The sequence below is a fragment of the Enhydra lutris genome, unplaced genomic scaffold, assembly GCF_002288905.1.
Source record: "Enhydra lutris kenyoni isolate GAN:26980312 unplaced genomic scaffold, ASM228890v2 scaffoldscaffold1, whole genome shotgun sequence".
NCBI lineage: Eukaryota > Metazoa > Chordata > Mammalia > Carnivora > Mustelidae > Enhydra > Enhydra lutris.
The window spans coordinates 39,293,180-39,314,022 of record NW_019154085.1 but is presented as its reverse complement, the minus strand read 5'-3'; the positions used below and the strand labels follow the sequence as shown (position 1 = coordinate 39,314,022).

At 37.5% G+C, this 20,843-nt stretch overlaps 1 protein-coding gene across 3 annotated transcripts in view; it reads right to left on the bottom strand.

The window, feature by feature from the left end:
* Positions 1-19,613, bottom strand: part of LOC111143971 (proteasome 26S subunit, non-ATPase 1) — an 86,071-nt gene extending 66,458 nt beyond the window's left edge. For 2 of the 3 annotated variants that reach the window (XM_022498015.1, XM_022498023.1), the window contains exons 1-9: positions 19,458-19,613; positions 14,518-14,561; positions 13,824-13,897; positions 13,476-13,645; positions 10,542-10,747; positions 8,878-9,021; positions 6,456-6,682; positions 2,171-2,231; positions 1,143-1,271 (exon numbers count right to left, since the gene is read on the bottom strand). In XM_022498015.1, coding sequence (XP_022353723.1) covers positions 1,143-1,271; positions 2,171-2,231; positions 6,456-6,682; positions 8,878-9,021; positions 10,542-10,747; positions 13,476-13,645; positions 13,824-13,897; positions 14,518-14,561; positions 19,458-19,473 — 1,071 coding nt within the window. In that variant the 5' untranslated portion in view covers positions 19,474-19,613. Of the gene's footprint in view, positions 1-1,142; positions 1,272-2,170; positions 2,232-6,455; positions 6,683-8,877; positions 9,022-10,541; positions 10,748-13,475; positions 13,646-13,823; positions 13,898-14,517; positions 14,563-19,457 lie in introns of those variants that run through there. The other variant, XM_022498034.1, reaches the window with a different exon arrangement.
* Between the last annotated feature and the right edge of the window lie 1,230 nt (positions 19,614-20,843).

Genomic DNA, 20,843 nt, shown 5'->3' with positions numbered 1-20,843 from the left:
GTTAGAAAAACACATTGTGTAATTCTGTGTCCATTTGCCATTTGTAAGTATGATTTCATGTTTTAAGCAAACAATGATGTAATGAAATAATATATAGCTACAAATAATACACAGCTACAAAAGAAAAGGGAACTGGGTAGTTAAGGCAGAAGGCAGGAAAATGAAGATTTTTCATACTATAAATCGTTTCATATTAAAACATTTTTTGAACCAGATAAATATATTACTTGTTCAAAGATTAAAATTATTATTAGTAATTGTTAGGATCAATATCTCAACAAAGGTTATAAAAATATCAAGGTAAGAACCTCTGCACTCAAAGAATTTGCAGTTCAATGGGAAAAAAGACACTTAAACAAACTATATTAATGTTCTGACCGTGCCATCTGTCCAAGTGCTACATATATGTATTAAAATAAAAAGGTAGCTAAAAAAATGAAAATAAAACAAACACCACTAAACTTCCCAAGGAAGGTGAACGCAAAAACAGGAGCTCAACAGATATTAATTCCCTCTCTTTTCAACAAATTCAAGGGTTTCTCCCTTCGTTATATTTTTTAAAAGTTATTTTCTTGATCAAAATAAAATGCAACTAAAGTATTCAATAAGAAATAAGTAATTAGGGGGCGCCTGGGTGGCAAAGTGGGTTAAAGCCTCTGCCTTCCGCTCAGGTCATGATCCCAGGGTCCTGGGATCAAGCCCCGCATCAGGCTCTCTGCTTGGCAGGGAGCTTGCTTCCCTTCCTCTCTCTCTATGTGTGCCTCTCTGACCACTTGTGATCTCTATCAAATAAATAAACAAAATCTTAACTAAAAAAAAAGAAAGAAGTAATTAGGGGCACCTGGGTGGCTCAATGGGTTAAGCCTCTGCCTTTGGCTCACGTCATGATCTCAGGGTCGTGGGATCGAGCCCCACGTCAGGCTCTCTGCTCAGTGCCCTCTCTCTCTGCTGCCTCTCTGCCTACTTGTGATCTCTCTATCTCTGTGTCAAATAAAAAACTAAAATCTAAAACAAAAAAAAAAAAACTTAAAAAAATTGATCACATTTTTAAAAAAAGAAATAAGTAATTTAAAAAATTGTATTAATATTCAACAAAGAAATAAATACAAGAAGAAAGCCTCTGTTATAGATGAATTTCCTACCTTTGTGTTTTTTAGAATCATGAGATCTGTGTTATTATTTCGTATTAAGAACTGTAGATGTAACTCAATAGCCATTTCACCACTTAAAATTTTAATCATTTTCAAAGTTTGGTCCTTGGGCTCTGGACTCTGCCAAAATAAATAAACAAACCAGAATGAAAATTCATATATTACTAAAATCCACTAAGCCAACTGTATTTTAACAGCCCTAGACCAGTGAAATTCACAGTCCATACACACACCCAAACTTATATTTTAATAGTAGGATCTAGAAAACTCATATATCATTTATTTGAGAGAAAGAATGATTTATTTCTTTAATAGCTACCACTGAGATATGATACCAGTTTGACGGAAGAATGCAATTCATTCTGAACAAGCTTCCAATGTAAAACATTTTAATATTAAAAAAACTCAAAATATAAAGTAACTGATTACTGATGATACGCAAGAAAAACTCTTTTATACAGAACAAACTCATAGTTAAGATGAGAAACTCCCTACTCCAAACTAGAAAATCAAAAGCACATTTAATCAACACATATATATGATCTCATGAAATAACAAGCCATGCAAGTAAAGAATAGTTTACATACCTGAGTATCAAAAATCAAAAGTCTTGTTAGAGGAACATTTATATCCAGCAGACTACTAATACCCCCTTCTTCCATTCACTATGAATATTAAAAACAACAAGGGCAACTAAAGTGCTCCCCCTACAGTAAGTTGACATTTATTTGTTAGAGGTCATACTTTTGTCTCACCCTGTGACAAGTAATTCAGTTATTCTAGACAGAGTTCAACCTTTTGTAAGCATCCAAGGATTTGATATCTTCAAAGTTAAATGCTTTCCAGAGTCAGTCCAAAATTTTAGCTTTTTACAGAAGATCTATTTTTATTAAATGACTATAGTATTAAACTTAATATTAAATCTCTTTAAAGGCAAATATGTAACACTTTAAAATAAATTAAAATATACTGTGGGAATATACATTAATGATAAACTCAACTTAAAAAAACACACTTACCACTTCTGGCGTCTTTCCTACAAGCACACTACCTGTCTTTTCTTCTGTTTCCATTGACTCACTGAAATAAAGAGAACCAAGAGTTACTAATCTGATAAATTTTTTCTGAATAGTGTGTATGGGTGACTTTTATCAAAATGAAGGTCTGAATCATGTTCAAATTAAATATTTTGCAAGGAAAAAATATTTAAGTATTTCCCTTAAGAAACACCCAAGATTCTATTAAGATGGTGGCAGCCCATGATTTAATTTCTTCCAAATAAATTCATAAAAATACACAAAGCAACTAACCAGGTTAGCATGGACAACAAATACAACACAACTAGGTGAGAATGCATCCCCCGCACTCCCAAAACATAGTCAGGTAGAGATACACTGTCACCAGCTACACCAGTTTGAAGTGAAGCAGGTGGAGCCCCAATAGCTCTTAAAACCAACACTCCTTCTAGGTCAAAGCATGAAAATGCTGGGCACAGAATCCAAATTAATATGGCAGAAACAAAGGAAAAAGAAAGCCCAAATAAAAGGGAGAAAGTAAACAGACTTAGGAGATCTCCGATCATAAGTCACCACTTTGTTTAAAACTCTGTAATACAATAGAAGAGGAAGTTCTAGAGAGCAGTGAAATTAGAAAAACTATCCTAAATAAGCTTCTGTGCAAAAATTCAGGAAAACTAATTTCAGTAAACATAAGCTACACACAAGGATCAAAGCAAAATTCCATATGATATTAGAAAAGAAAAATTATGGGGCGCCTGAGTGGCTTAGTTAAGTGTTTGACTTGATTTTTGGCTCAGGTCATGATCTCAGGGCTGTGAGATCAAGCCCCACGTTGGGCTCTGTGTTGAGTGTGGATGGAGCCTGTTTAGGATTTTCTCTTTCCCGCTTCCTCTGCCCCTCCCTGCCCTCCCAACCTTGCTCTGAAAAAAAAAAAAAGAGAGAAAGATCATTTCAAAAGAGGTAAAAAACATTAAGAAAATTATGTAAGATATAAAAGAATAAAACATGTCAGAATTAGGAAACTCAGAAATGAAATAATCAAACTAGGGAAAAATTAGAAATGAAGAAAAAAAATAATTTTAGAAGATTAATTCAGAGAGGCAAATAAACACAACATGAATAAAGGACAAGGCAAGAAAGAAAAATTTTAATTAACAAGGAATAAACCAAATCTACTTCCCTAAGATCAGGAATGAAGGATGTTCACTCTAAGGTCTACCCAATTGGAAATCAGAGCCAATGCAGAAAAACAAAGCAGGGGGAAAAAAACATGAAAGTTACAAAGGAAGAAGTAAAATTGTTTCTATTCAGATGATGTGATTCCTATGTAGAAAATTCTATAGGACGATCTATATTACTAGACCTAATTGATTTAAACAAGGTTACGGGACTCAACATTAATATAAAAAATCAATTGTATTTCCACATACTGGCCACAATTAGAAATTGAAATTTACCATACCACTTATAATACATAAAAAAATATACATAGGAATGAATTTAAGAAAAAAATGTACAAAATCTCTGAACTAAAATCTATAAAATGCTGCTGAGAAAAATTAAAAGAAAATCTAAATAAATGAAGAACAATACTATGCTTATAGATAAGACTTGTATTGTTAAGGATTTCAATTTGTTCCAAATTGAAGAGATTCAACACAATCCCAATTAGAATCCTCCCAGTCTTAAAGAAATGCAAGAGATCCAAAACAATCTTGGTGGCGAGGGGGAGAGAAGGGAGGTCAAAACTTTAGGTCTTCATTAACGTAATTTCAAAGACTATAAACTTCAGTACTAAAAATATTATGGTACAGCTATAAGGAAAGATGAATAGGTAAATAGAAAAGAACAGAACAATCTATCAACATATCACATGTCAAAGGCTCAAAGGCAATTCAGTAGGGAAAGGATAGTCTTTTAAACAAATGGTAATGGAACTACTAGATATCCACATATTTAAACAAACTCTACTACTTCACACCACATAAAGGGTTAAGCTGAGTTCTACCACATACCTAAACATAAAACCTAAAACCATATAGCTTCTGGAAAAAAGTGTAGCAGAGTATCTTTATAACCATGAAGTTTGCAAATAATTTCTTAGATTGGGATACATAATGGAAAATTAGATTACCAAAAAAAAAGCTTCCATTCATCAAAAAATACCATCAATAAAAAGAAAAGATAAGCCAAAGACTGGGAGAAAATATTAACAATATAACAAATACAGGTGCCTGGGTGGCTCCGTCAGTTAAGCATCTGCCTTCAGCTCAGGTCATGAGCTCAGGGTCCTGCCATCGAGCCTCACATCAGGCTCCCTGCTCAGCAGGGAGTCTGCTTCTCCCTCTGCTTCTTCCCCTGGTTTGTGCTCTCTCTCTCACTCAATCTCTCTCTCTCAAATAAATAAAAACTTTAAAAATTAATTTTGTAACAAAACATCACTTTTATCACTGGAATGAATATTAAAGAAACTGGTAACACCTAATGTTGGCAAACAAATGCTAATATACTGCTGCTGGGAGGGTAAAATGGGCAACCACGTTGGAAAATAGTCTGGTAGATTCCTACCAAGTTAAACATATACCCTTTGACCCAGCTATTCTAATCCTACATATTTATCCAAGAGAAATGAAAACATCTGTCCACAAAAAGACTTGTACGGGAATGTTCCTAATAGTCCTGTTCTGAAACAACCCAAATGTCCATTAATATAATAATGAGTAAACAAACTGTGGTATATTCATACAACGAAATGCTGCTCAATAATGAAAAGGAATCAGTTACCGATTCACCCAAAAAACACAGATATACATCACAAATGTGCTGAGCGAAAGAAGCAGAAACAAAAGAATACACACTGTATGATTCATTTTTATGAAGTTCAAGAACTGGCAAAACTAATATATGTTGACAGAAATCAAACCAGTGGTTGCCTCAGGGGCACGGGTTGAACTCAAAGGCCACAGAGGCAGTTTCTGGGACGATAATAGAGGTGATGGTTATATGGGTGTTTATACGGTCAGAACTCATTGAACTGTATCATGAGGATATGTGTATTCTTTAGTATTTAAAATATTTTTCCATTAAAAGAAAGAACTGAAGAGCTGAAAAGGATGAAAAGAAAGTGAGAAATACAGAGGAGCAGAAGATGGGAAAAGAAAATCTAACTTACATATAACAATAGGCCCCCAAAAAGAAAATTAGAGGGAAGAAAACAAATACTAAAAACTAAAATTCAAGAAAACCTTACCGAGGGCAGGACTATTTCTGGTGTTTTGAGGACAAGTTAGAAGGCCAGTGAAATCTGAAAGCAATAAGTAAGGAAGAAAGCAGCAAGAGATGAGTTGAGGGCTATGGACAGGACAGATCATGTATAACCTCGCAGGCCATGTTCAAGACTTAGAATTTTATATGAAATGTGTTTTGTAACGTATTGGAGGTTGAAACAGTGATGACATTTAGGGTTCAGAAAAATGACTCTTCAGTGCTGTGTAAACAACTTTAAAAGGAAAAATGTGGCATAAAAGACACTTTTTTTTTTTTTTTTTTGAGGGAGAGAGAGAAAGGGAGAGATTCTTAAGCAGACTCCACACCCAGCATGGAACCCAATATGGGGCTCAACCTCATGACTCTGAGATCATGACCTGAGCTGAAGTGAAGAGTCGGACACTTAACTGACTGAGCCACCCAGGAGTCCCATAACAAAGACACATTTAAATATTTTTAATAAGTAGCCTAAATATGTAAGGAAAAAAACCAGGAAAATAAAATCTAGTACTGTATTAGCCTAAGATAAATGTATATTTAGTTTTAAAAGAAGCAGAAAAAGCTGGAAATGTTTCTTACTTTCCAAGTATCTAAAATCTAGCCCACCTAACCCATATGAGATTTTTTTTAAGTAGGCTCCATGCTGGGTATGGAGCCCAATATGGGGCTTGAACCCATGACCCTAAGAGCAAGACCTGAGCATCTGATTAACCTATTAAGTCACCAAAGTGCCCCACCCATCTGAAATTTTTAATTTACGTGGTTAGGTAGCACATATGCAATTGGCCCTCCCTGTCAATCACTTCCATTTCTTTCTAGAAAGGTCCCTTTCTTTGGTATTCTTTAAGGTGCCCAGCAGAGTGCAAAACAGAGCAATAGCCTTATTAAGACTTTACAACCTAAGAAAACTAATTCTGAAATTAATTCTTAGACTATGTGGTCAATGAATATTCCACCTATTTGAAAAATAAGATAAAGATTGTTCAATTAGTTCTGGTGCAGAAAAAGATACTTATACCTGTCTTTCTCTGATCCTGGAACAGTACCCGTATTGGTGGATCCAGGCACAGAAGCAATAGGAGTACCAACAGTTTGAAGATTCTGGATTACAGATGACAAAAACTGCTGGCTAGCACTTTCATACAAATCAAAACAAATCTGATAAGCCATCAGGAGGTTGTCTTCCTTTACCAGTTTTTCTAAGATATCACTCACAGCCTGAGGATCATCTAAGAAAATTAAGCACTGAAATGCAGATAAAGAACAATTACATAATAATTGAAAACTGTGTCTACAAAATACTTAAGACATTGACAAACAGTTATAATACAGGAAACTTTAAAATATAAGCACAGGCAAACTGGGGAATATGAACCATTCTAGCACTCCATTTCTTTAAAAAAAATTAATTTAAAACTTTAATTCCAGTTCTAGCACTCTTATTTCTGATCCTGGCACTAGACAGAGCTTTCCTGAAAATGGCATCTGATTGTACCTGGCAATTAGCAGTACTCAGTAACTGGTAGGTGAATGACCCTTAGCTTCATCAAATCTTACCTGTATTTTATTATCAAGTGCTCCTTAATTTGAATTTTCTGCTTAACCATAAACTACAGGGGTCATTCATTTATTTAACGGACATTGTATCATGGTGGGCCAGAATAAAAGGCACTAAAATGACCATTTGGACATATCTCTCTTCTCACTCTTACTCTGTCACATGTTTTAATCAAGCTATCCAATAAATTTAGTATTTCTATTTCTTAAGAATTCAATTTAAATTTTGTTTCCTTAAAGTAGCAAATAGCTAATTTCAAAATGAACACATTAATCAAAGTGTTAATCAAATTAAGAATAGGAAATAATGGAAACAAAATAAATGACCAATAATAGAGAATGGTTAAGTAAGGCAAAGTACATCCACTAAATGACTACTGTACAGTCAACAAAAAGTTGGAGCAACAGTTTGTGAAGACTCAGAAAATGGAAAAATGCTAAAATTGGAAGGATATATATATAATCGATACTATTTGCCTCCAAAGAAAGGAACTTAGGAGTCAAAGGAAAGGAGTGCAAAGACTTTTCACTGTATACCCATTGGTTCTTTTCAAATTTTGAATCACAAGGATGTTCAAAAAGATGTATTTTAAAATGTAAAAGTTTTATAAAGTTTTGAAAGGACAAGAAATAAAACAGCTAAAAAGAAATAAAATTGCCTCTGAGAAATAAAACTGATATACATAGGTAAGCAGAGGACTATGAGTTTTCATGTGAGTTTTAAAACACAACAATTAAAAAAAATGATTAAAAACTATTTAGAATATTTAGAAGCAAACAAAACTCCAAAGACTATATAGAGAAAAGTGAAAAGAAATACACTAAAATGTTGACTTTGGGTGAAATAAATGATTTTTCTTCCAGTCTTTCCTGTTTCAAACTTGCTTCAAAAAGCATTTAAAAAAGGATGCATTACTCTAAATTTTAAAAATGTATAGAGGATGACTATAAAATAGCATGAGACTATATTACAGTGAAAAAGTAACAAAACCTGTGATACAATACTATGTTCTAAGCAGAATACAAAAATTTATACAGTATGGTAATTGTTAAAAAGCAAACTTCACTTCTGGTCAAAAAAATCCAATGTAGCCATTAAAATGTGCTAATAAATGCCCGGGTGGCTCAGTTGGTTGAGCAGCTGCCTTCGGCTCAGGTCATGATCCCAGTGTCCTGGGATCGAGTCCCACATCGGGCTCCTTGCTCAGCAGGGAGCCTGCTTCTCCCTCTGCCTCTGCCTGCCATTCTGTCTGCCTGTGCTCGCTCTCTCTCCCTCTCTCTCTCTCTGACAAATAAATAAATAAAATCTTTAAAATGTGCTAATAAATAAAAGAAAAACACCTATGCAATATCTTTGAGAAAAGGCCTGGGGAAAGGGAAAGATACACTTGGCATTTTCTGGATCATGTTAATTTTTAAAAATGTACAAGCAAATTCATACATGAAAAGAGATAAAATATACCTAAATGTTTTGGTTCTGTTTGGGTAATAAAACCAAAGATCATTTTTACACCTGAAATTTGCTTTAGAATGATACAACATACATACTGTTTTTACCTCTTCTACCTTTTATTTTTCTCTTAACCTAGTTTCCAAAATTTCTTTAAATGTCTGCAATACTTTCAAATATAAAAAGAATACACAGAATGCATGAAAACATAGCAGTTTTTTAGTTTTGTAAGATTGCTTCTTACCAGTAAAAAAGAGTATAAGTGTACACCTTAATTGTCACAAGCTGTTGTCAAGATCAACTGAGATACATGTATGATACCATTAGAGGTACACAATGTAACATAACGCAATGTAATGCACATATCACAGCCCAGCACTGCGGCATAAAGTAGTGTGATAGGAAGTAAGATAACATAATGTAATAGAAGTACCTGACAAACATTGATGAAATCGGGTTTCTCCAGGTTCATGTAGATTTTAACTAGAACCCTTAGTACCTTATTCCGAAATTGTTTATTCTGCATTAAAGACATGCAGAGCTTGAGGCTATAAGCTAGCATTCCTGGGACATCATTCTGAAAGACAGAATTTCAAGATACATCATCATCTGGTTACTGATGCATTGTGTTTATTTGGTAATCATATTATTTTCATCTACATTCTTTAGTTATTTTAAGCAGTCAAACAATTATCTGCAACTTAAACAACAGAACTTAAAAATCAACATTTTAGATTAAAATCTTGAAGAATATTACTTATTTTCCTGTTTTCATGAAGAAATGGGTTGAAAACAATATTTAATGATCATCCTGAATCCTCACTATGTGAACACAGAATACTATAAAAGAGTGGTGCTGTTAATTATTAAAAAAAAAGATATATACAACTGTCCATATACCAAGTGGTTACGTTTTTCATGACTCTGAAAACCTGTCTTCATAAAACATAAAACGTTTTATGAAAACAGGTTTTCAGTTTTATGAAACGTTTTTCGTAAAACTGAAAACTGCCTTGCCTATACTTGAGAGCCAGGAACACCGTAGGATAGAACTATTCTCCAGCTCTGAGTGACTCAGGCTTCGGGTACTGCCACATCTGGAGGATGCTCTTCCTAAGGAGATTCTGACTCCGGACTATATATATCTTGCAGTTCTCTGAAGCGTCTTTGGTATCTGAGATACTGACCTATAAAAGTCCCTTCAACATAAACAAGCATATTGAAGAGCTATGGGAGTATTTCTCAAAAAACAAGTTGTGACCCATTAATGAAATAAACTTTATGGGACCAGCGTTTTTGATGAAATATAATTTTAAAATATCAGTTACATCAGAAGTGGTGAAAGTAGGTACTGTTTCATAAAACTTAAGTTATATCCACATGCTCTGGGATGCAAACTAAGATGCATTTCTTACTCTGCTTTGTTCTTTTTTTTGAACATTGCACATCTTTACTTTATATTTTTATTTGCTCATCTGCCTATTCCTCCAGTGGATTGTTCCATCTGAGAAGAAACTTTGTTGGTGTCATTTGCCATGACATCTCCAATGCCTAGAACAATGTCTGACTGAGTAGACACCCAAAAGTATTTGTTAGTGAATGAAAACAAGTATTTTAATTCTTTTCACTGGAACAAAGAGAGAGGCTACAACTGCCCAAAAATGAAACCAAGTAAAACAAGGTTCAATTCTATCACATTAGGTCATTTACTCATTTAAATCTTATCACTGCTGCTGAACACAGATATTAACTACCAAGTAACACAATTAATTAATTACCATACTGTTAAACTCTATGAAAAAACATAAGGCTCCAAGAGATTAACAGAAGATTTGGCTTCTTAAAAAGGGCAGGATAATTAAAACAACTTCCCCATGTACAACTACAAAGTAATGAATGTGGTAAGATAAAAGCAGGTACTTGATGACCACAAAACACAGCCAAGGTTCATACATAAACATGAAAAGAAAACATCTGGCAAAAGAGCACCTTATTATTCTAAGATTTTCTCTTCACTACCCATGGTTTTTAGTTTTAATGACTTGCCTTGCCAATTCCCCATCAATAACAATCTCTAAAATCACATCATCTACCTACCGACTCCAATATAGTCTTCTCAAAGACATCCAGTCTTCGTGTCTCCAGAGCAATACCAATGGCCTGCTTATACTTGTGATCGTCTAGACATCGCTGGAACATTTTATTTACAATGCCTTCCAATCTCTGGTCAATTGGTTTTTTTTCGCCTTCCGGCAAATCTGCATTTTCCACACACTGTTTGGTGTAGTGATCAATGCATTTTGCTATGAGGAAAATAAAATAACAAATCACCTTATTAACAGGGCTAAACTACTAGAAAAGACAAATGCCTACATTTTTTAATCATAAAAATTTATGGGATAACTACAGAGTAATAAGCAAATTAAAAAAATTTTTAACTCTAGATGTTATACATTCAAATTAATACTATTCTCTTAGTAACAATTATACTGGAGGGTTTACAAACTAATCCCAATGAGGCTGACAGTATTCAAAACATTTCTTTGTATTATATTTTGACCATTATATTACTCAACAGTACTGCTTATTAAACAGCGTTGGCTACAAATAGCTACTGTTTTCACTTTCAAAAACAAATACTTGCCATTACTGAGGATATTTAAAAAGACCTATTGTAAAAATTATCACAGAGCAATAAATTATTAGACTTCCTCAAATTAGTGAAACTAATAGCTCAAGACAGTAGAGGCCTTGTCTAAATCATCTTCCTAAAATACTGGTGAATGACCTGAAATGTACCACAGATTCCAAAGGCAATTCCAAAGATTTCCAAAAACCTTTCCAGCAACTGTAGCAAATCTGTTGAAATGCTGTTGCAAAGAAAGGTGGGTGAAATCTATGCAATCCCCACTCCCAGCCCCCCACCCCCACTGCCACTGCCAGTCTTAAAATTCACGCAGCAGTATTATCTACATGCAGGCTTTGACTTTCATATTACACAATGATTTGGCTGAATGGGGCAGACAGGGCAACATACTGAAGGGGGCCAATAGGATAGTTGTTGAGAAATATTTAAGTTTGTTTACAATTCACACTACTTTACAATCACACTTTAAACTTATTAGGAATAACCAATGAAGGGAATTTCCCTAAGCCTTCTTCCACCCTCATAAGGAAGATAGTTACCCAAGTGAATGACCTAAAATAGTTATACTCCCAGGCCCCTGGGATCATGACCTGAGCCGAAGGCAGAGGCTTTAACCCACTGAGCCACCCAGGTGCCCCACAATCCATTCCTTTTTAAAGATTTTATTTATTTATTTGAAAGTGAGCAAGAAAGCACGAGTGCATGCACGGGTGAAGGGGAAGTGGGGGAGAGGGAGAAAGATTCTCAAGCAGGCTCTGCGCCTGGGTTTGATCCCTCAACCCTGAGATCAAGATCTGAGCCAAAACCAAGAGTTGGGACACTCAACCAACTGGACCACCTAGGTGCTCCCAAATTAATCCATTCTAAAAGTCCCTTCAAAACTAGAAGGGTGAACCCCACTGCCACACTAAGAAAAGCAAACAGAATTGGTCTATTTATCAACAATTGCCTTCTACAAGCTAACATGATACATAGCATTTAGAAAGCAGGAAGGCATCTATCACATCATAGTCCCTTACAGACCAACGGTCCTGTTTAAAACGTGATCTGGAAAATAGTAGCAATGCACATCATTGTAGAAAAAATTATCAGTATTCATCAAAAAAATCCTTGAAATAAGAGAAGAGAGGTTAAGTGTATTTAACTCCCCATTTCTAACTCAATATAGAGAAAGTGTTCCATGTTTCAAATGTTATGGTCTATTCTTTAAAACCACTTGTTCTTTCCATAAGATTTACAGATGAAAACTCCAATTCAATGAGCCACCAACAGCAGTAAGTTACATGCAACATTTTCACACCACCATGGCAAAAACTTTAAAACCATAAATGCAGAATTCTAGTTAGAACATCAGAAACATCTGAAAGTATCCCTTCGGACCACTTTGTGCAGCACTTTCCAATTTCTGAAAGAGAATACCAAAGTTTTCTTTCTAAGGGTTCAGGTGAATAATGCAGACCTCTTCTAAATCAGCAATTAAAAAAAGATCTCCATTGCACACCACTTGGGCTCTCCATAACTATGACCAAAAGCTTGATACTCTGACAGACTTGTCTGATGGGTATATAGTCTGCTCTTTCACCTACTAGATCAGGAGTTTTCAAACATTTTTTAAAGCTACAAATCTTTGAATAAAACATTACATAGTTATAGTTTAATTTACAAGATAGAGAGCCCAAAGTCTTGCCAGTATGCTATTCTTCCCTTCAAAAATAAAGAAACAAAGGAGAAAATGATGGTTGCTAGTAGAAACAATATGGATTTTGAAATAAGCCGGAGTTTTAAATTCTGACTCTCCTATTTAATAGTCACGTGTCTCTATCATCTCGAAACCTGAGTTTTTTCATTTGTAAAACAGGGAAAGCACCTTCCTTATGGGACAGCTGTGGAATAAACCATGCCATGAAGAATGAGTGGCACAGTGCCTGGAAAATGGAGGTAGTCAATAATGATTTCCAGTATTAGAAACATCTCTACAAATTGCTGTCCTTTAGTTTGTTACTCATAATAATCTAAGTTTTTCATAGAACAGAATGCTCATTGGAGTAACAATAACCATAACTACCTTTATGCTGATTAAGCTAAGATAACTACTATATGTGATTAGGCTATTTCTGATTAATTTCTTAGATTCATTCTTAAAATGTTTTTTGAGGTGTCTTTACTATAACTTACTAATGTTACTGTTCATTATGCCAAAAAAAAAAAAATCACAAAATTGGAAGGCAGATCTAAAAACTCAGCTTGCATAAGATTATAGGACTGTGAACTTCCAATTAAAATTAAATTTGGCAACAGCAAGAAGTAATTCAGGAAAAAAATGTTATATGCACTACAGCAAGAAAAAAGCCAAAATAAAGCTTTACCAGATAGAAAATAATTACCTATAATAGTCTCCACATATTCAGAGTTGTCATTGACATTGAAGAGGTCACCAGCTCCAAGTGCATAATTCAGAGATTCCTCAAAAGCCCCAAGGTGATAAAATACTTTAGATGCCACTAAGGCCGCAAACTGCCGACTCCGGAAACCTTCATCTTCATACAAAACTTCTCTGAAAGAAATTAGGAAGTATAAGCCTAGCTCAAACTGGTTTTCCTTAAAAATCCCAAATTTAAGTATATTTAGTAGCAACACATTTCTAAGTGAATTAATAAGCCACATGACCCACATCCACAGATAATTAGTTGATCTACTTTAATCCAATTTATAGAAATAAAATAATTTCTTACATTTTATCTACAGACTCAGAAATTTCTGCCCAGAAGTCATTGACTACTGCATTCAACTTGTGTAGTGCAAATTCCTGTAGAAGATAAAAATAAAATACAATTTTTTACAAAAAAAAGTTTCTGGCAAATCAATGGCCAAATTCTCAATCATATTTACTAAAATGTTTAATCTATGACAAATACAAAAATTTACTGACTCATGTTTTCTCTTAGGTTTATAGATTTCCTTTTTAGTTTTTAATCATAAAACATCAGACTAGCCATAGTTCATTCCTTACCATAATAAGCATCTTTCTCCTCTGTATATATAAAATTAATTACTGGATATAAGTAAATTCAGGTGTGTAGAACCACTTTAAGTATGTGCCATTTTAGTCAAATACAAATAATTTAAAAATATGTGACAAAGAATAAACAATTTTTTTGTGCTTTCCTTTGATAAAGAAACAAGGGTGGGTGGGGAGTGTTCTGGTGCCATAATTAGAATTATTTACCTTAGCTTTGTTAAACTCTAGGGAAAACCAATATGCTATTTGAGATAGCATATTGCCAAAATACTGTCCTGGGGTGGGGGGCTAAATTTGAATGGCTACAGACTGGATAAGATGGCTATATGGAAAACACACAAATATGGCTCAATTCAAAGTTTCACAGCACTCAAATTAACCCCAGTTAATTTTTCTTCAACTCATACCTTAAGCTGTGGTTCTTCCTCATCCAGAAGAGAAATAATTCCAGCTGTAAGATAAAAGGTATATCATAATTATAAAGCATATGCTAAGATAAAAGATACTGCTTAGTCAAAAATATACCACAATTGGAAAAAGTAAGTATTTTTTGAGAAGTGACTTCACTAGAAGAATGATTATTCTTTAAAATTGTAAATGTTTATGGGGCGCCTGGGCAGCTCAGTCATTAAGCGTCTGCCTTCGGCTCAGGTCATGATCCCAGGGTCCTGGAATTGAGCCCCATATCGGGCTCCCTGCTTGGTGAGAAGTCTGCTTCTCCCTTTCTCACTCCCCCTTGCTTGTATTTCCTCTCTCACTGTGTCTCTGTAAAATAAATAAAATCTTAAATAAATAAATAAAATTGTAAATGTTCCTATTTTGAAGTTTAAGAACTGTGTTATCAAACCCTTATGACACCACAAAAATCACATTTACCAAATTCAGTGGTTTTCAAAGTGCAGCCCTTGAACCCACAGAATTAGCATTTCCTGGGAACTTGTTAAAAATGCAAATTCTTGGTCTCATCCTAGATCTACTGAATTATAAATTGCGGGGATGGGCCACAAATTTTCCTTGTGATACTGATATTACAGTTGGAGAATCTTTGGCTTAGCGTACTAATCAAAACTTTCCTAGACAATTTTAGAAAAAACTTATTCACACAAAATAAATCAAGAGTTATAAAATTATTTACAAAAAAAGGTATAGTCATCAACTCCACAGAGTAAAATATATCAATTATTTCAAGATGCCTATATTAAGGCACCACTTTTATATCACAAGTAACCTAGAAGGTATGTTAAATGATGAGCTATCTTGTTCTGACTTCCAATTACCCAAGCACAGTGTTCCCCACATGACCTTGAGGTGTTAGCAGACGCTGGAAAGTGAAGGATACTGAAAAGAATACACCTGGTCATATACCGAAGGGATTTTTGGGAAAAATATAAGGGAAATTACATCCTTAAACCACAAAGAAACAAACACCACAAAAAAACAAAGAAAACTAAACTGTCTCTCAGATATATGTTTTCCATATAGATCTTAAAGTCATTCTGGAACACCGAATTCAAACTGTGAGTTGAGGGGCGCCTGAGTGGCTCAGTTGGTTAAGCATCTGCCTTTAGCTCGGGTCCTGGGATCAAGTCCCACTCTAGGCTCCTTGCTTGATGGGAGCCTGCTTCTCCCTCTCTCTCTGCCCTCCACTCCCACTTCTTGAGCCCTCTCTCTCTCTCTCTCTCTGCGTCAAATAACTAAATAAAATCTTTTCAAAAAAAGATAAGAGAAACTGTGAGTTGATTAAAAAGCGTCATGACAAATTTACTTAGGAGATGTAACCATTTTTTTTAAAGATTTTATTTATTTGACAGAGAGAGACAAAGTGAGAGAGGGAACATAAGCAGGGGGAATGGGAGAGGGAGAAGCAGGCTTTCAGGTGAGCACGGAGCCCCATATGGGGCTCGATCTCAGGACCCTGGGACCATGACCTGAGCCAAAGGCAGACACTTAACGACTGAGCCACTCAGGCGCCCCAAGATGTAGCCATTTTTAAATGGTAAGTGTAGGTTTGCCAAGTAGCTCCAGCAGTCTTTAGAGAGCCATACAGGAAAGGATACAACATTTAGCCAACAAAAGTACACCATGGTGTTGGCTAGGGCATACTACTATTCTAAAAGCATAAGAGCAGACAGAAAGAACTTCTTGGTACTCTAGTCTGGTATGACAAGTCCAGAACAGAGAGGCTAAACTGACAGAATGCAGAGAAGACAGATTAAAAAATGTAATGGTGGGGGGGGGGGTGCTGGGTGGCTCAGTGGGTTGGGCCGCTGCCCTCAGCTCAGGTCATGAACTCAGGGTCCTGGGATCGAGCCCCGCATCGGGCTCTCTGCTCAGCAGGGAGCCTGCTTCCTCCTCTCTCTCTGCCTGCTTGTGATCTCTCTCTGTCAAATAAATAAATAAAATCTTAAAAAAAAATGTAATGGGGGGTTGAGGGTTTGGTGAACTAGTGATATGGAACAGATGACAGAGAATAATGCTTTAAATGTGGAACAGATCATAAACAGCAGAACACTTCATCAACATACTAAAAATGCTACCCACTGGCTATCATCAATCAATCATGTATCTGAACTGCTTTTACAAAAAGAGGTGATGAATTTTTTACACTCTCCTGTTTGGTATCACTTATGGCTAATTTGTTACATGGTTGTCCTGGCTTAGAAATACAGTCTTTGTTCATGGAACACAACTAAATCAAATAAATACTCTACACTCCATATTATTTCCCATCTTAAAAACAAAACAGAACTTTCCTTTGGATGGGGGGAGAGGAAGGTATACAAGGAATGTGAAAAGTCTGGGATGCTAGAAAAATCTCTTCTGCCATAATAAAAAGAAAGCAGACATTATGTAAACTTGTTCAATCATTTATAGTAACATTTGGATGTTATTTATAAATACAGAAGTACGTTCCAGTTATAAGTTGAAAATCGCTGTCTCCAAGGATAAGGAAGAGGAAAAAAGAGTGGGGGATTACTATCTTAAAGCTTTTTAGCATAATTTCCCTTTATGTGCCTATATTATGTTACAAACCCACAAAACACCACTCATCTCACATCTCTCTCCTGCAACCACCGATCTCTATCTCTCCACTCCCTTTTGCTGACAAATCTTTTGAAAAACAGTATGTGTTCACCTCTTATTCACCACTATGTTCTTAGTACCTAGCAAATGACTAGAGAATAAACGAAAGAATTAACTGATGAATCCATACGAAAACTGTGAGGCTAGCTTGTTTAGCACCTGGGACAGATCCTAAGCCACTGTGAACCACAGAACAGGAAACAAGGTGACAAAATGTTTTGGGCAAAGGCTGGTAAGTAATCCAGTAAATGTAACAAATACACACTCACTACAAATATACTAAATCACCACAGCGTCTCAGAATAGTACCTTAAAGATCACTACTCTTGCCATTCTCAATAGGTTTAAATTCTATCATATTCCCACTAAGTATTTTTTCAGGCTCTCCTTAAAATACTTTAGGGATTAATTTATTGATTTCATTAGTTGATTCCTTCGTTCTAAATATACTTCTGAACTTCTGCTATCTGCTTGACGGTGCTCTAAGAATTATGAGAACAAGTTTGCTGCCCAAACTTGTGTCTACAGAGAGACAGTAATCAGGTAAGTAAACAAAGTAATCGCAGAGCTGTGGTGAAGGAAGGGGACAGCTAAGGGGAAGAAAGGCAGGCAGCATATTTTAAAAGAATGATCAGGAAAGACTAACACTGGAATTGGGACTAAAGATTGAGAAGCTAAGGGAAAACTTGAGGAAAAAGAGTCTAGAAAGAGGGAACAGAATGTGCAAGGGTCCTGAGGTTAGGAGAGAAACTGACATATTCAAGGAACAGAAAGAAGGCCAGTATAAATAGGATATAGTGAGTGAGGAAGACAGTAGTATATAAAACAAAGGGGGAATCCAATGATATAAGTCTTTGGTTAAAAGCCTGGATTTTATTGTAAACACAATGGACATTCCTAGAGATGTTAAGCAAAAAAAAAAAAAAAAAAAAAGACATGTGATTAAAGTTTGAAAAAAATTACTCTGACTACAACAAGAAGAATGGACTGTATGAAGATAACAGTGGAAAAAACAAAATCTTAAGGCCGTTACAGAAACCCAGGCAAAAGATAAAGGTGGTCTGGGCTAATACAGAGCTGTGGCAATGGACAGATGTGAAACGGAAGGAGCTCTACATTTACAAATGGTAAGAAACTTCACCCTCCTTTTACCTTTAGAGAGCTGTGACTGGAAAAACTCTTTCCTATTTGAACTAAAATTCATCTCATTTATACCCCCGGGGGGACAAAAGTCTAATTCCAGGTAGAGGTGACACCTCTTGAAGTCTTTGAAAATAGCTTTATATCTCTAGGGTCTCCACCAATTCCTTTCAGCAATCCTCACAAATACATGGGTTTGAGCCCCGTACAAGTTAGTCCAAACAAGTCTGTTTACAACAAAATACTTGTGGGACAAGCGTAGATAAACAGGACGAGAAAAGGGTGTGTGAGCAGGCAAGCAAAAAATCACCAAGGCTGTGGACACCTATATGCAAATCAATCTTTGGGGGAGAGGGGGGCTTAACAATTCTCCACTGGATCCTTGAAGCTTATCTCATTTCCAATGTCATCGCCCGGATCTACATATGCAATGATTAAGTGTAAGAAAACCGCTCCGCACATCCATGAATTCTTTCTTCAATGAAGAACACGCACTGAGCCCCTCGCCTCCAAACTACAGACAGATGATGATTATAATGCAGCCTTCAAGTGCTGTCTTCACCGAACACAAAAGTTTTCTGGGCGCCTGTACTGAATACTCGTGGAACAGCTCCACAAACAACCCGCCTCAAATGTAATTTCCGATTTGACTCCAAGGAGAATGGAGCCGGGGCCGGGGCCGGAGCACTTCTGTAGTAGTTAGGCTGCCCTACCCGCCGGCCGCACCGGGGGCCAGCCCATCCTAACCATATTCGAGGGAAGCGCTGGGATCCGACGGCCCCAGGGCCACCTTCGGGAGGGACAGAAGTGAGGACGCCCCCCTCCCCGGAGGTGGGGATCGGAGAAGGGCCCAAGAAGCCCCTCGGGTCCGGGCACGGGGGTGTGACTGAGGAGGGATGCCCAGGCGCTCCAGCCCGCGCGATCCCCCCGAGCCAGAGGTCATCGCCGGGCCCTGAGAGGCCGGGCCCAGACCTCCAGCCCCCAGGCCGGGGGGTGGGCCGTGGGCAGCGAGGGGCCGCGCAGGCCGGCGCTCTGCCGGGAGGTGCCCAGTCACCGGCCCTGACTCAGCTAAAAGCCGGCGTGGCGGCTCCTCCCTTTCGTCGCCGGCAGCGGTCGCACTCACCAGCTGAAGTGATCATGGCTGCGTCCCGCACGCGCCTGCCCGCTCGCTCGCCGTCCCGGCCGCGCCGTCTATCTGTCAGCTCCGGTCCCGTCCGCTCTGCCGCGCCTCCTGGCTCCCTCGGTGCGGTGCTCAGTCAGTAGCCTCCTCAGGCCGCCGGCTCGCTCCTCTTCCAGGACCCCGCCCGCCCTGGGGCTGCCCGCCGCCCCGCCTGTCGCTCGGTGCAAATTCTCCGGCCCCGGCCTGTGGTTTTCTGCGCCGCCACTGCAGCCCCGGCCCTCGCGAAAGGATGCACGGAGAGCTCCATGTTTTCTCTGACTCTCCTCGAGGTCCAGCGTTCCCGCAGGAGCGCGGCCCCTCTTGGGCACCTGCGATCAGGCTTCAGGATAGCCACCCCCAGAAAGAGGACTCCATTATCACCCGCCATTGCTCAGAGAAAGGGTTTTGCGGGCAGGTGCTCATGGTGCTCGCAGCACCACCTGCTGCTTGGGCGGGCTCTCTGCATCGTTCCCCGCCCGTCCGCCCGCCAAAGCTTCGGGGATAGGAGAAAGGCAAAGGAGGATGTCTCAAGAAAATGAGTTTCAACGTTTTTTTAAAAAGCAGAATCCGTCTTCAAAAGAAATCCTCACAGAAATGCTTTATTATCATAATGAGTCCCTAAGTAATCACTGGTTCATAATAAAATTGAACAATGATAATTTTCGTTTTACATCTGGAATAGTTAATACTGTATGTTGTTTAAAAGAAGCGCGAGGGGCGCCTGGGTGGCTCAGTGGGTTAAAGCCTCTGCCGTCGGCTCAGGTCATGATCCCTGGGATCGAGCCTGGGATCGAGCCTGGAATCGAGCCCCGCGTCGGGCTCTCTGCTCCGCAGGGAGCCCTCTTCCTCCTCTCTCTCTCTGCCTGCCTTTCTGCCTACTTGTGATCTCTGTCTGTCAAATAAATAAATAAAATCTTAAGAAAAAAATAAAATAAAAGAAGCGCGAAAAGATTTATAATGAATGACACCTGGATAGCTCAGTGCGTTAAGCGCTGCGGCTCAGGTCAGGATCCCAGAGTCCTGAGATCCCTGCGGCGAGTCCCGCTTTTCCCTCTCTTCCTGGCTGTGCCCTCTCTTTCTTTCTCTCTCTCTCAAATAAATAAATAAATAAATACTTTTAAAAAATGATATATAGTGAAAGTGTTCCATAGAAAAAAGAGCTTCCCATTCTTGCCTTCTACACTCTAGTTCTTCTTTGCCCCCATAGCAACAGGTTCTTGGTTTTTCTTTATCTTTTTTAAATAAAGATTTTATTTATTCATTTGAGAGAGAGAGACAGCACTAGCGAGAGTGAGCACAAGTGGGAGGGAAGGGCAGAGGGAGAGGGAGAGGGAGAAGACGGCTCCCCAC